Raw genomic sequence first — 16,236 nt, 5'->3', positions numbered from 1 at the left:
TAGTTAGCAATATTCTTTTACAGCACTCAGAAACGAGGACTTTTTGTTTACCATTAGTTGAGGTAAGTTATCTTGCTTTTATTTGGGTTTAAGACTACTGTAAAGGAGTAGCTTTTCAGTTGCAGCATGGTTTGTCAAGATTACAATATTTATGACTGCATAAAATACATAAGTAAAAAATTATGATTGGTAGAGTTTGTTATCAAGAGCTGAGACTCACATCTTTACAGAACTGCAAATACTGGCTTCCTAACTGCTAGTTGATAATTTTGCTGGCAAAGCATGTGTTATGCTTTTCCTTAATTTCTATACCCTTTTGTCCAACTGTTGCAAGAACTAGCAAGAAAGTCATATATAACGATGGTTAAACTGTTCTAACAGCATTAGACAAGCTGTGCTGATTCTTCATTAAAACACCCTTCATTTGAAGCTACAAATGTAAGAGGCAATTCTTTTTGTTCAAAAGAAACTATTAGCATGCTCTGTGCCTTTAACACTTCACATTGATTACAAAAAATTTAACAATGCAATCACTAACATACCCCACTAATGAGAAATTATGAGAAACTGTTTGATGCAGAACCTCCTGCATCAGTCAACTCTGATCGATAAGAAAGCTATCAACTTTGAAATTTAGATTTAATGCATTTTCAAGAAGCTAATGAGAAAGGAGCAACTTAAAATAAATACCATCATTAAAACTGCAAACTGTTACAATGATATATTATAAACTTGTCCTAAAGAAACCTAGTGCTTCAAAAATTTACCAGTGAATTCGTATTACAAAATATGTGAAAATACAATAGAATACCACAAAACAACGTCCTTTTTTGGGGTCAACAATGACGCCAAGATGATTCAGTCTTAACTTCTTAAGTTGTTAATAGAACATCTTGTCATATAGAAGTTGCAATTTGGTTGAATTCTAGAGAACATCCCCACCCAAACTTCAATTCACCTTTTTCATTCCTCCTCTAAAACTAGTGTAAAACTTATGGTCAAAGCTGGTATTTTCTTGAAGAGCTTTAAAGTTTAGCAGTTACTTATTTTCTACTACTACATTTTGGCAGCAACTATTTATTGGTCTGTTATTGCAAAAAGTGCAATTTAACAATAAACCAGTCTGAAGGTCATTTTATGTCTTGAGGATACATACCATATATTTCTTTAAAAATAATCATACTTTTGTAAGCAATACTTTACAGTAGACACCTCAAATCTACCATAGATGTAAAACTTAAAACGAGAAAAATTTAGTCTCTAAATCTTTATACACATATTTATATTCGCGTTTCTATATATATTATATATATACACAAGCACAAGAGTATATATAAAATATATATAATCAGATTCAAAAAAGAACAAAAACTGGGCACTGTACATAAAATCTTTTTAAAACTCAAACAATAGAAAAACTTTAAACATTAAACAATTTTAATAAAAGTTTCTGTACAATGCTAAGCAGTTTTATTTACATATAGAAAATGTAATAGGAGTAGTGTTTGAAATTACAGAACTCCTTAAAATTTCAATGGCAGGTAATCTGGAAAAAATAACAGCATTCCATTCACAAATATTTTCAAGCAATAAATATGTATTTATAAATAGTGTAAATTTACATCAAGATTAGAAACAAAAATCACAAATCTGAAGTTTATTCCTTAGTCTATGTGCAACCCATTTATCTTTGTGACTTGGCTGTTAATTGTTTAAATTTTATTTAGGAACCAAAAGTGTAACCGTCATGGTTTCAAAACAAGACAGAAAAACATAAAAGCAGTAAAAAATTTATATCACCTAACTCTTCACATTAAAAAAAAAAAAAAAAAAAAAGTTGCCCAAAGAAAGACTTAAAATTTCTAACTATCTTACAAAGAAATGACCAGCTAAGCTAGTACTTTTTCCAAGGGAAATTCTGAGGGGGAAAAATGGATGAAACCAACTCATCAGCCCAGAAACAGAGAAATACAAAAGAGGTGGTCTTCAAGTCAGTAGTCTGTATAATCTTGCCAGTTTTGTCAGATATATACAAAACATGGAATTATTTTTTTGAAGTACAGCTGGATGAGCTTTATTTGTTTTGAGTTCTGGAGTAGGAGGCAGTGCTCTCTCCTGTCCAGTTGGTTGACACTCCGCACTTGGAAGGTTGCATAGACACAGCTTTCAGCCAGCAGCCTTACGGGATAGCTACAAAAATCAGTGGTGCAGAACTGGGTCACTTCCTGAATATCAGAAAAGTTTTCATTTAATGTCCATGAAAAAATGTCAAGATGAGGAGGATGGCAATGGAGGAGCCTGAAAAAGAAAACATTATATTACCTTTTCTACAAGGGTGTAAAACTCAGTTGCTTAACCAAGACCTGCACAAATCGTAACCATGAGAGTTTAAAGTCACACACACTACTTTTACACTTCAGGACTCCTTCAAGTGGATCCTGACTTTTTTTTCCAACTTAACTCAAATACAACGTGTATTTTACAAGTACTCTGCATTAGGATTTTGCCTATACTGCAGACTGGAGTATGCTGTGGGGGTGTCTGTGTTAATATGATGTGAGCTGCCAAAACAAGTCCCATTGTGGCAGCAAAGAGCACCATGTGGGCTCAGTATAGATATATCTTTATATACTCTAAAACAGGGATTCTCAACCTGTTTACCACTGGGAGGGGACTGTCCATTTGTGGCTCTCCAAATGCCTTGCAGACTTCTCTCCCTGACAACCCCCCCTCACCCCACCCCATACCTCAAACAATAACATATAACCCTGAAGTTACAACGTCTGTGGAAAGGGCCTCAGATTCTCTGATATGGGGACGAAGTCTTCTGTCATTGTTGGTTTGTGAGTTGTTTTGCTTTATTTTTTAAATCCTGGAAGACAACGCCTCAGAGCGAAGTAAGCTAGGTGTCTTGTTTCTGCCTGCTTTCAAGATACACTATCTAGAAGAGAGCTAACTATTTCCCAGTATTGCACTTTATGGTATTGCCATCAAAATACTGAATTTTTGATGGCACTTCCTTCTCATCAGTCCTGTCTTGATGTGGAATCCCTTCAAGAAGCAGCTCATAGTCTTTAAAGACACTTTTAAATCATATCATATCACCCACCTATGAAACACTCACACTAGCTGATCCCCATGTTTGCTCCCAATACTTTACCCCAAACACAGAGCCTCTCTGTTAGTCCTACTGCACCTCTGCCATCTGAGATTATCTTCGTCCTGTGACTTCCAACAAACCTCAACTCCTCTCCTAGATCTGAGAGTTGTCATTTTTAGGCTATGGCTCTTCTCAATCAAGATTGTATCCCCTTCAAAAGAAATGAATGTGCACACCACTTTCACAAGAGAACAATTATTAATGCTCTTAAGGGCTGTAGGTACAGGCTTTCATGGGGGAGGGAGCTACTCACAGGTTGAGAACCCTTGTTCTAGGGACAGTATCATCGCTGTTACCTATATAATGTTACAAACACAGACAACAGGATACCACTCCCTCCCCTCTTTTTTCCACACAGAATTGTTCTTGCCCATTTCCACTCAACTGGATGATGTATCTGAGAACAGGTGTGTATTTACATGCTTTTCTAGAACAGATCATCACTTTGAAATTGCAGTATTTCACAAACCATAACAACAATGGGCTCCTAGGAGTATGAGCTGAAGTTCAACCATGTCAGGACCAATGAAGAAAATTAAATTCAGAGGACATGGTCCCACAATCTCAACAGCCTCTTCTGCTGAACTTTGAGGCCTTAGCTCAAAAGGTCACAACTTATCATGTTAGCATTACATGAAATAATTGTCTAAACATACATTTTCTGCAGCACCTGGAAATGAATCAAAAGTCACAGCCGTTTCTGGGCTGTTCTATTTAATTCAACATGAAATTCTCGTAACACTTGGTCCAACGTTTGTCTCCTTTGACAGAAAGGCAAGACTTATAAATAAATCCAGCATTGCTTTCATTGTGATTACAAACAAGCCATCTTTGCCTGAAACAATGAAACTTGGGTGAAATGTTAGGACAGTTGTGCTGACACAGTTCAAAGCAGGAGGCTGCCATATATAGCACAAAGCTATAATGGCAAAGAGGCTTTCTGCTTTAAATTGAAATGCAAAAGAGGCCCCAAGCCAAAAGACAGAACTGTTTGAGAGCATCCGCTTGCTAAGCAGAAGGACAAGGCTGATTTGGGAGGGGATGGGTGGGGAAGGGGAAGGAAGGAGTCTGAGTGCATAGGATGCTCTGCTGCTATACTGACTTCATACCACAACCAATGTATTAGAGATGCTCTTGAACCTGGTGCTAGTTTCTCCAAGCTTCACTGTCCTGATTCTTCCCATCTCCATCTGATCCAGTTATGGTCTTCAGGTGATCTCTATTGGATTTTTAAAGCCACAACTTTATGAATTGTAACATCATACTTTTCCTGAAAACTCAGTGGTTATGTTCTGCAGTAAGTTACTGCACTATTTCACATAATTCTGACTCTTCAGCATTTTGTTCTGTACATATCACACACAACCCATACCTCCATTTGAATCAGAAAGTCCACGGTACTCATACAATGGAGTACCAAGACAGTCTACAACTGCTTTACAGATAATGTATCTATGCACCCATTTATTAATTTGACTTACTAATGTAAATTGATCATAGACTTGCATCAAGTCCTCCATTTTGTACTGTTCTAGCACCACAAAATTTTCCAGGTTCGTGCTTATCTTTCGTGCACAGTCTTGGCAATGTACAACATAGGTCTTTCGAGAATTGCTCTCACTAGTGACAAAAAGCAGATCAAAGACTTCCACCTATTAGACAGGAAACAGAACGTCAACTGTTACAATTTCATTTTTTAAAAGTTAAACCATGAAAATTTTATTTTCTTTTAAGATTTAAACCCTTGTCCTGTGCATGCAAAGAGAAAAATCCTCCCAAGAGTCAGGCAGAGAAGTGAAATATTGTAAAACCTCCCTCTTGCCCAGAGAGCTGGTAGAAGCCCCATCTCTGGAAACGTTCAAGGTCAGGTTGGACTGGGCACTGTGCAACCTGATCTAGTTGAAGATGTCCCTGCTCATTGCAGGAGGGCTGGACTAGATGACCTTGAAAGGTCCCTTCCAACCCAAACCACTCCATGATAATGCTACACTTCAGATGTCTGCATGAACTACACTATGGGAAAGCTTTTGGTCAATACTGACAGAGCAGGATTCACACTCTGAATGGGGGTTACTTGGTAAGGTGGGAATTTATAACAATTATACCTGTTTTTCCTTTTTTAAATTTGTCTGCAATATAAGCTTGTGATTTATTTCCTTACTACTCAGTCAGATGCTCATCCTGCCCAAGAGGATCAGTCAGAAGATAACTAGAAACTGATTTTCAGGGGGTAGGAAAATTTTGTTTTTTTTAAGCTTCATGAAAACTATCTAATACTTTAAAGGAACTATTAACAGAAAGTAGAATCAAACATTTCAGAAAAAATATATGTCTTGTGAAGAAAAGGTACTTAAATTCTCTTTCTTTTGGGGCTCTTGTTGACTTCTGAAATGAAGACAGATACACCTTTAAAATGAAACTCAGCAGATCAAATTATGTACAGGAAGGGATAGCAACTTTTTATAATAACTGAGAATGGAAAATCGACCTGGCGAATAACAATGCTGTGGAAGTACTGCGGGAGCGACTGCAGCAAAATACAGCCTATGCCAAGAAAAACAGCCTGAAAAGTCCTTTGGAGACAGTACTGCATCACATGTATGTGCTTATAGCATATAGTAGATGCTGCAACTTAAAAGCAAAATTAATATAGCAACAATAACAACAGATAGGACAAAATTTAAATAAAAATTATAGTAGTACACAAGTCCAACATATTTTTACTGACCTCACAAATGCTACAGTAATGAGCTGGCTCGTCCTTTGCTCGCCCATGCCAGACAATCTCTTTTCCTGCAGCAATTAGAGCTTCCCTCAGTGTCTGACACTGTTTGAGAGTTCTTAACAAGCAGTACCTGCAAGCAAAACCAAGTTGAATATTGAACTGAACATGTACCTAATAGAAAGATTCAAGAAGGCTAAAATTTCCTCCAAGACACTGTACCTGGAGCTTCCTCTTCCTCTGGGATTTCAGAAACATTTGGCTAGTAAGAATCTCTGGACCCATAACTTACTCAGAAGTTAAGACCACAAACAGGCTATATCTTTCATTTTTTACTGGAATGCATGAATGCTCTTTTAAGCACAATAATGTGTTTTCAAAAGCAATTTATGTATTTTATTTTGAACTACAAATATATCAGCAAAAACTCAGAACTGCCAAGTTCAAACTAACTGTTTACATTTTGTGTAAATGAGTATAGCCTAGCCAAATAATGGTTTTAACTAACATCCTAAAAACACTGTTAATTCCTCAACACTACTGAACTTTCAGCTATCCAAAGTCTGGAAACCCAAGTTCTAACATAAATCACTCTGTACACAATGGAAAGAACATCTACTGGTAAATATCTTCTTCCTCTGTGTAAAAGGACAAAGAACAGACAGGTTGGTATTAGAACAGGAAGTCCCATCATAAGAAAAAAAAAAAATTTAAAATTTAACACTTATTTTACAAATGAAGAAAAGAACTAGTCAAATGTCAAATTAATATCAACAATTTCCTGACATATTCTGTAAAGGATTAAAAAAAAAAACTTCACAATTTTATACAGTTCTCTTCTGTACTAGAAAATCTAACTTGTTTTCTAGCACTGTATGAGCTACATACATTCTCTAAAAAAAAAAAAGCTGGCAAAAAAAGTTGCCAGATTTCTAAATTACAATGTTATTTACAGTAATTTTTAGCTCTCAGCTATCCTATTTGAGCTGCAACCTTTGCAGCCTTTAATTTTCTCCTCCACAGGGTGGTTACGTTCCATGTTCATTAGATACAGAAGGAAGATTGAAAAAACTTAAGGGGAGGAATAAACATTGGACAGAAAACAAAGTGCTCAAGAGGTCTATTAAAATGTTTTCAACTTGATCCTTCTCCCATTTTAAAGCCTTAAACATGTAATATATACATTCTGTATTTTTTTAAAAAATGTTTCTTTCATGTGTTTCCAAGTAGTTAATAGCATCTTAGGCTTCCTTTCAGATACTCTCCTCTTGTTGTTTTACACTCAGACCGTTCATCTTCACTGAAGTCTATGGCTTCAATAATACCCTCACTGTAAGAGTAATGCAAAACTGGAAGTTTATTTCTATGTTAAATGTCAGATTTTCATACACTGAATTTGAAGAAAATTAAAGAGCTCATTTAGCTATAACTCCTTCAACACATTTGAAGTTTGATGTTAATGGGACTTACGATGCTAAGGCCAACCATATGCGATAGATCATGTATTAATTCACTTGAGTGTTGGGCTAACGTAGATGTGCTTCTGACTAGCTCAGTAACTTTGATATAGCATTCTTCTATGCAATACAGCCTGATTTCAAATAAACCTAAAAGCTATTATTCTTCTCTTCCGCTGTTAACTGGAAAAATCTTTGGGTATGCCAAAGAGCAACTGGAAGCACATCTGCACACTTGCCACCATTGTTCTCCACTCTCTACTTTCCAAAGAGTTTTCAAAAGTGTTATTTTCCAAGAGTCTTCTAGCGTTACAGTTGTAAAGAAAGAATTGCCCAAAATGTAACCCACATATAACACCACTGCAACGTCTGCCAAATTTGCAACCAAAGCCGCAAACAATAGCTAGAAGGTGAATTCTCCCTCCTTGGATAAAATTCACATCCTAGTCATGGCCCTTGAAAATGTAAACATCAACTATCATATGCTTTAAAAGAATAGGAGAAAGTATATGAACGATCACTTTGAAAATGCACTACCATTTCCTAAAGTATGGGAAGCCTAAAGAAAGCCAAAAAAATGTCTAGCAGAGTCACAATGTATAAGTTAAATGGTGTCAGCTTTTAGTATTGCAGGCTTGCTCTTTTTCTTGTTCAGTGAGAATTCTGTTAAAAATAAATCTGAACCATATCTCTCTCTCAAATTCTTTACAGGTATGGCATATAGAATATGAGTAAATGATGTACAGTCAAATTCAAATATTTAAGATAAGATTTTAAAATGGAAATCATCTTGATTTATTCTAGAAGGGCAGCGAGAAACCTGTTTGAATATTTAGATATCCAGTAAAACTTTTCAAAGTGTGGAGACCATTCCAATGGCAATACAAAACTGACCTCTTAGGATCTTTCAGTACTGTATCTTCTCTGCTGATACCAAAATGTATTTTATCTGGCTTCAAAATTTTGTGCAAAGTAATTTCTCCCATATGATGTTCTTTTATGTTTCTAAAACTATTTTTGTAAAAGAACTTAGTATTTCAGTTACAGTAGAATTAATTTTTTAAGCCTTTATTACTATGTTCCCACTACCTCTAAATATCTTCTCTTCCTCGGATGCATCTGTAAATGTCCTTCTAGCTTTCATTTAAGGCTTGCTGTTAATTTTTGTTTTCTTGAGGATTGCACTCCCTTGGTCAAGTTTTAACTCATTCTGTCTGTCTGCTGTTAATACCAAACCTTTAAAAAACATTCCATGAGAAAGTTTCAGTTTTTGTTTTTTGTCTTTTATCTAGCAAGACATCACCAAGTTGCACATCAATTAAAAATATAAAGAGGCTTCAGACTTCTTCCAAGAGTGAAGTTTCCTTCCGTTATTTTTTTCCCTACTGCTATTCCATTTATTTTCATCATTAATCTGGTTCCCAATATTTATATGTATGCTTAAATTTTAGTTTATTGCCTATGTACTGGTTACTCCCAAATAAGTCAGTAAAGTAGAACTAGGAACACTGGAAATACAAACTACTTTTTATCATTTTCTAACAGCTATTCTTTTGTACTATTCTGATACCTAAGAAGCCCCAGAGACAGAAGTCAAACTGCCTAAACAGTTCAGGTATCTTCGACCTGCATTTTGGCAAAAAGATGACAGCTGTGTCAGTGATACTTTTTTCTTCCCTGATGACAAATGAAAAGTCAGCTATTCAAGACGAAATTCAACCAGCTGTATCAGAATTCACTGTTTCTCGTGTGTTTTTATACACACGCATATGTATAAACACAAAAATGTCTGTACTTTGTACACAGTAACATCCAGGAGCAGTGGTCAACAGCTACTCACCAGTTGGTGCTATTTTCCTGCAGACAAGCAGTCCACAGGAAAAATACGCAAATGCTTTCCTATCTTAAGGAGATTCATGAAGGTTTCTTCATTTCCAGCCTGCTTACAAAGCCAAGGCCAGCTCCTAGCTCGTTCATTCTGGTGATACCCGTTTCTAGTTAACAGCTATATCGTAACTACAGAAGTGACCACAATGAAGAGTTATCTCAGGTTACTGCAACTAGATGTTACAAACCAAAGCTCATCACTGGATCCTCCTCCCCTCTGCCCACATAGCATGGAACACTTGGGATGTGGCTGACAATTGACTTGGAGGGAGGGCTTAATCCAAGTAAACTGGAAGTGGTTTCAGCAGACTGGAAAAAGCAAACGCGTGCAAGACCAAAGTTTGTATCTGCTCCTCAGCTTCTTTGTTGATTTCTCATGTACACCTAAAATTTAGGTCTCTTCACTAGAAAACACTCAGCTGCTGTCAGACAGTAAGACAACAGGAAACAGCCATTTTTTTCCTCTGCATTTCTTCACAACATTTTAAGAGATTCTCTTAGAGAAGGATGCAATGATCAGCCATGCTTTTCTCATTTTAAGCCAAAAACATGGCAAAAAACCCCAAACTTGTGCAAATACAAAATACAGGTGCCAAAATATCGAAACCATATTTTGCCAAAAGCATTCCAGAATTGTTTCCAGCCTTACAATAGAGGCCTGCTGGGCTTGGGAAGATATACAAAGATAATTGTGAACTAAGTTTGTGTTTTGTTTGGGGTTTTTTTGTTGGTTTTGGGGGTGGTTTTTTAATGGATTTTTGTCTTCCTCCCTCCAACAGCCTGTTTCTTTTCCCCCTGTTTCTCATTTCTAATTATTCAGCTTCTCCTTTCCCTTTTATGACAGCTGGCATCCTGACTATGAGCACTAATAGCTTAATTGAAGAGGCAGGACTGTCAAGCCTTCAGCAAAGATTTTCTTTACCCTAAATATTAGTTACTAGATTTTAAGAAGGTATTCAAACATAAATGCTATCCCAAAATCTAGCTTTACAGTGACTACAAACCTCCCTCCCTGTCTTTCAACTTTCAACATTCTTGGTCCTGTAACTGTAAGTTACCATTTCACCAATTCCACCATTCTGAAACAGATGTTCAAGCCTAAATTAAACTCCTACTATAAAAAGGCATCTCAGATGTCACTAATAAATCCTACTGGGGAAAAAAGAGATTATTTTTCTTTGCCCTTTTTTTGCATGCTAACACACCGATTTTTTCAAGGTCCATTTCAAGGCAAATTATAAAAGGATTAAATGTTTGTGGATCCAGTATACTGAGAAGACTAAGAAGTGTTCAAGCTAGAAGCTTCTCTGGTAGGCTTAAGGAAAACAGAGTGCTGCTACCAGAGTATTCTTGTGAGGAGTCATTTGCTTTGAAATTCATTCCCCCGCTTTCTTTAGGACAAACCTATGGTATTTGCTGATATGTCCATTCATTCATTCCTCAACCTAGGTATAACAGTGCTGCAATATGATTTATATTTGCTTGAAAATGTACTCTTTAAAGAAAATAACTATAGATGTTCCGAGCCTGGAATATTCCTGAATTTTGGAATATGCATATGAGAAATGCCACTGAACTCCATTATTGTTTTACACATCAATTACTTCATTGTTCAGAAGAAAGAGCAAAGGCAAGAAGGCTTTCAAATTCCTACTTGCATTTAAAACATTTATACTGGATCTCCAAATGACACTGTGTGAGCACTAACTAGAAGTTCTAGAAATGTAACATTAACTTTGCTGTAAAAATGACTAAACGTTCTAATTCTCATATCCGGGTTGTTGACTTAATTTTATTTCTTACGGTACGTGCTCTGAACAGCCCTTGTCATCTAAGTCAACTGCTTCTGTAAACTACTGTATTAGCCTATGGCATATTTAACAAAAAAGTTAATTAGATCACTCTAAAGCTATGCCACTAACATCAAATGCAACATAATAAAATTAATGATATGTATAAATGGATTCTTTGAAAAACAGAATACAAAATAATTTTGGCTTGATTTTCAGGAATGGAAAAGCCTTACATAGGATTACTTACAAATAAACTATTTTATGCTTGAAGAGGAAATGGGTACAATAAATGTTCAAGTAAGTAAAACTTACTTTATCATTTCAAAAAGCTTTGGATCTGAGACCTTGATATTTCGAGCCATATTCCATGAAAGATGAACCATGGGTACTATGGACTTTACGCTTTGCAGTTTATTCCACTCGTACCGTTCCACTGCCAATTTGTATTGACAGGCTATACAAAAACAAAATTACAGAAGCAATTAGTCAAGTTAAGAAATAAGTATCAACTGGAGACAAAATAATTTTATTATAATCTTAGATTAATTAAATTAAAATTCATCCTCATTCATTCCAACTACACTTGAATTCTACATATTTTATTTTTTAAAAGTGTATTTACAATGCTAAAAGAAAGCACAATATCAGAGCAACAACCACTATCTGTGAAAACAAGTTACTGACAAGTGTTCAATTTCTATGGTGAAGAGAGAGCAATGTTTCAAAAAAGGTTCCTAAATACATACTGAAATATCTCAGGTTAAAAAAATATAAAAATCTAAATTTGAAATGTTTGCATCTCACTCTATTTACTCTTTATCATAATTTCACAATGCTGTGGTAGGTATATAATTTGTCTTGAAAAGGAAGACTGCACCTTCAGAGATTTGTTGCAATGAGTCAGACTTTTTCACTAAGCAGCTTACTCACCCCGCCCTTTTTTTAAAACTGTTTTACAAAATTTACTGGAACTGAACATGCAAGCTCTGTGTCAGTCAGCCATACGATCCTGGAGATACACTATTTATTGCATCATAATGAAATAAAGACACACCTTAAACAATTTAAGAAAAATACAAGTTTTTTGGAAGTACATTCTGTTCAAATGCTTGACAATCTAATTTTAGCTGTGAAATTTCCTTCCATTCTCACTTCTAAAAACCTTCTGTCCTGGTTTTGCTAGGATAGAGTTAACTTTCTTCTTAGTAGCTAGAATAGCTGTGTTTTAGTTTCAGTGTAGGGTTTGTTATGAGAAGAACGTTGATAAAAGTACTGGTGTTACTAGTGGCTTCTGGAGCTCAAGGCCACCATGTTTGGCTGGTTCACAGCTGCATTAGGACTGGGAGGGAGAAGCGCAGTGAATAGCAAACCCCAAAACTGGCATTTGGATGTGCCAGTGAAATACTCTATGTCATATCATGTCATGTCAGTACATTAACCAGGGTTGACCAGAAGACAGGGGGATTCTCTCGGGGATCACTTGAGCTCACTCTTCTGGGGTTTCAGGACTGTCTCGGATCCAGGATTGCTGGCTGGCACAGGCTGGGCATCAGTCGGCAGGTGGTGAGCAACTGCACTGTGCATCACTCAATTGTACATTCTGTTATTATTATTATCATTATCATTTTATTTTAATTAGTAAGCTGTTTTTATCTCAACCCATGAGTTTCCTTGCCCTTCAAAACTAAAAACTTCTAGAATAGTAGGTCTGAAAAACCTAATGTTGCTTTATGAACAAAGTTTTACAACTGCTCACATTTCCTGATGCTTTCACTGAAGAGCAATTAGGTATCAGTCGTCCTGAGAAAGCTAGATTGCACAAGAGTGTATGAATCCATCTAAACATTTTATTCTGCTAGCGTTTGCTACACAACTGTAATTTTTACAAGTCCGTCAAATGGGAGAGTACAAAGACTTATTCTTGCTGCTTTCACTTCCTCTTACCAACGGGATGATTTAAAGCTTCAACACGTTTTAAAATACAATACATTCCTTTTTTTTAATCTAGTAAAGCATGGTAACCTAGTAAGAAACGGCATGTTCTGGGGCATATGCAGTATCGTATTACCTAGTTACGTAGTTCAGCACAGGCACTACTCAGCCATACCTGTAAGAGGGCCAACATTCCACGCAATGTTGTTGCACCAACCGATAGCCTGAACCCAATGAACAGTGCCAGCATTTATCCACACCAAATCCCCTGGTCTTTGAATAAACCTATAAACTGGGACATTGGCTTCATACAAATCTTCCAAGTTTGGCCACCAAGATCCCATTAGGAAATTCATATTATTCCTGAAACAATAGGAAAAACAAAGTCTTCAGCATTTATCAGCAGACATATTATGGTTGATATTTCAATGACATTAGCTGTAAAAACTGATCAACACGATAAATGCCTTCTGCATCTAATCAGTGACCCAGGAGAACTAGTCAGAAGGAAAATTTAATCTATAAAACTCCTGATCCTAATTCCACATTTCACATCCTGCAAGACATTAAAACACTTAACCATCTGGCTGCCCGTGTGAAGTCAATTTATGGTTTCCAGTTAGGTTCTATTTTCCTTTAAATTTCCCAGTATTTTATTAATGCCAAGACAGAGAAATCCTTGGTCAGATCTAGCATGACACTGGTGTCAAATACTGCTTTTTTAACCAGTGACTGATTTTATATATAGACTGTACCAGCTCTTAAGAATGCTTTCTGTTTTGAACAATGCCAACCATGTACTCATACTCTCAGAGGATGTACGTGAAGCTTGACCACACAATAAGCAACCTGTTGGCACCAGCTTAACTGTGATCCACAGGTCTATGCTATATTCAGCCAAGAAACGTTGACCCTCCCGAGAAGCACAAAAAACCACCTCCATATGGATTTCCTAAGCATGAAACTCTTCCACTATGGTTATGAAAAACACATACTTCTCTTCCATCCTTATCCCAATTTTACACTGTTTTCATACTGCACCATGAGAGATCATTCACAATTCACAGTTTTCAAAGACAAACCAGGGCCTCTATCAGGCACTCTAGACATTTTATGAGGTTACCAAGATCTTGGTTCCTCACCCTCAGGGGGACAGTGTCATGAGGGTAAAAGGCATGTTGTCATCAGAGATATTGCAACTGGATCAGTGGAACTGCAATTTTGAGATGGCTGATCTCTTTAAGGGTGGATGGAGTAAGAACAGTTGTCATCAGATAGGCAGAAAATAGAGTGCAGAGACACTGAGATGAACTTGCAGAGGTCTGGGAAAGTTCTACAGAAAAGTCAAGAGCTCGCCCAGTTAAAACTGGACTAAGATGAGAAAAAAAATTCTCCCATAAGATTACAATTGTTCCCCCCCACCCTTTTTTTTGGGGGGTGGGGGGGGAGCAATTAGAGCTGGCTGAGTATTTCAGTATTTTCCTAACAGTCAGTGCACCAGAGCATGCCATGACTCGTGGGGTCTGAGTAAACTAAGCTCTCCCTCTAGATGCAGCAAGAAACCATGCCATGCCAAAATACCAATGACTCTGTACTTGCCTGTGTATAATAGGTACATTAGTCATAATAGAGATTAACAGCATACATCACCAGGAAAATACCTTAAAAAAACCCCCAAACCAACCAAAACAGCAAAACAAAATCAAAACCAACCAAATCCAAAACAAAACCTCAACTCCTTCACCCCCAACTTTGATCCATTCAATGTAATATAAATTTGAATCTTGAACCTAGATGAGCATTTGCTACTACCAATCTCTCATTTATTTCCTTCATTCCCGTGTGTGAAAAAACAAATAATGGATCTAATGTTAATTTCTGAGAGCAAAGCTATCACAGGCAATCCAAGTTTCTGTGCATTGTACAAATGTAATATTTTGTATAAATTCTAGATTTTGCACTTTGACTTATTATAAGACTTTTCTGACTACAAGGAAAGCCTGTAAAATAATGTCATCCTACAACACCCTCTGTAATTTCCCCCCTTATGTCTGAGACAGGCACAGAGAACTTGATAAAAATAAAGAAAAAACAGCATGTCTAGCTTACTTTTCACAGAAGTCATTCATGACACCCCAATAGCTTTCAGGGACAACAAACCATTCACAGTCACCTGGACCAATATTTATATTTACTGAACAAAAGTTGTTATTTTCTTGATGACCTGAAATTCAGAGAAAAATAAACACATGTAAGGCTGATCTATCAAAATAATGCTGTGAAAATGCAAAGTTACAATTACTAAAAAACCCTACATCATAGTTTACGTATTTGTACATATTTTCATATGACACTTACACATACTACTTAGGTGTTAAGAAATGCAATTAAGCTACTAGTGACAAAAGAATTCAGCTTTTGTTAGTTTGTGGTAAATGAAAAGCTGGAACTACCGATCTTGCAAATCTGACCAATACTTCAGCAGCTCCCTTTCTGTAGAAATAATTACTTCAAGATGCTAAAGCTTAGATGTTGTTTTTTATGATGGCTCTTGACAGTCCCAGTCAGAAGCAAAACTTCATGACTCCAGGCACTGAATAGACAAGTAGTAAGAAAATCTGTCCCAAAGAGCTTTCAAAATCAATGTAGAAATGCCAGTATTTTATCTTCTTTTGACAGCTGGAAAACTGATCCATAATGCCTAATGGCATTATATAAAGTTGTACATCAGAAAAAACAGACCCTGAATTTTAGTCCAGAGCCCTCAAATCTCAGTCCAGTACCCTAACAGAGCACTATTCATTATGGAAGTTTGAGTCTTATCCTCACACAATAAAGAACCCAAAAAGTAAAAGTATACTGATTTCTATGATTGCACAAGACCTACTTTGGAAATCTATAAAAACTTTCAAGGCATGTGAAATACAAATACAATCCGAGTATATAAACCTATCTTCTTTTTCCTCTTAAAGAATGCAGTATTTCAAGCAAGACGTTAGTACAGTAATTACCTAGCACTGTAGAAATCCAGAATTTTCCACTAAAAGATAATTCAGTACTTCATACAGGCAGAGTTCAGTCAAACAAGAAATAAAAGAGAAATACTGAATATGTACATTTTTATCATGTTCAGGCATGCTGTAAGATATGGAAAATCTGCAGTGCAGTTAAATCAATACCATAGTAGTAGAACCTGATCTTTTTTCATGCAAAGAGATTATACTCACCTGGTGTTCTGCTTCCTGGAACCTTCATGTACAACTGCACTGTGTTCATGCCCAGGAT

At 36.4% G+C, this 16,236-nt stretch overlaps 1 protein-coding gene across 6 annotated transcripts in view; it reads right to left on the bottom strand.

Annotated features, from left to right (window-relative positions):
- Positions 1 to 16,236, bottom strand: part of KDM6A (lysine demethylase 6A) — a 59,177-nt gene continuing 42,941 nt past the window's right edge. For 5 of the 6 annotated variants that reach the window (XM_010171540.2, XM_010171542.2, XM_010171541.2 and 2 more), the window contains 7 exons: positions 16,179 to 16,236; positions 15,061 to 15,175; positions 13,127 to 13,314; positions 11,332 to 11,473; positions 5,889 to 6,015; positions 4,642 to 4,812; positions 1 to 2,298 (listed from right to left, as the gene is read on the bottom strand). The exon at positions 16,179 to 16,236 is cut by the window's right edge and continues 82 nt beyond it. In XM_010171540.2, coding sequence (XP_010169842.1) covers positions 2,269 to 2,298; positions 4,642 to 4,812; positions 5,889 to 6,015; positions 11,332 to 11,473; positions 13,127 to 13,314; positions 15,061 to 15,175; positions 16,179 to 16,236 — 831 coding nt within the window. In that variant the 3' untranslated portion in view covers positions 1 to 2,268. Of the gene's footprint in view, positions 2,299 to 3,871; positions 4,813 to 5,888; positions 6,016 to 11,331; positions 11,474 to 13,126; positions 13,315 to 15,060; positions 15,176 to 16,178 lie in introns of those variants that run through there. The other variant, XM_029085851.1, reaches the window with a different exon arrangement.

The sequence above is a fragment of the Antrostomus carolinensis genome, unplaced genomic scaffold (assembly GCF_000700745.2).
Source record: "Antrostomus carolinensis isolate BGI_N321 unplaced genomic scaffold, ASM70074v2 scaffold2057, whole genome shotgun sequence".
In the NCBI taxonomy this organism is placed as follows: Eukaryota; Metazoa; Chordata; class Aves; order Caprimulgiformes; family Caprimulgidae; genus Antrostomus; species Antrostomus carolinensis.
This window is presented reverse-complemented; position numbering and strand designations above follow the sequence as displayed.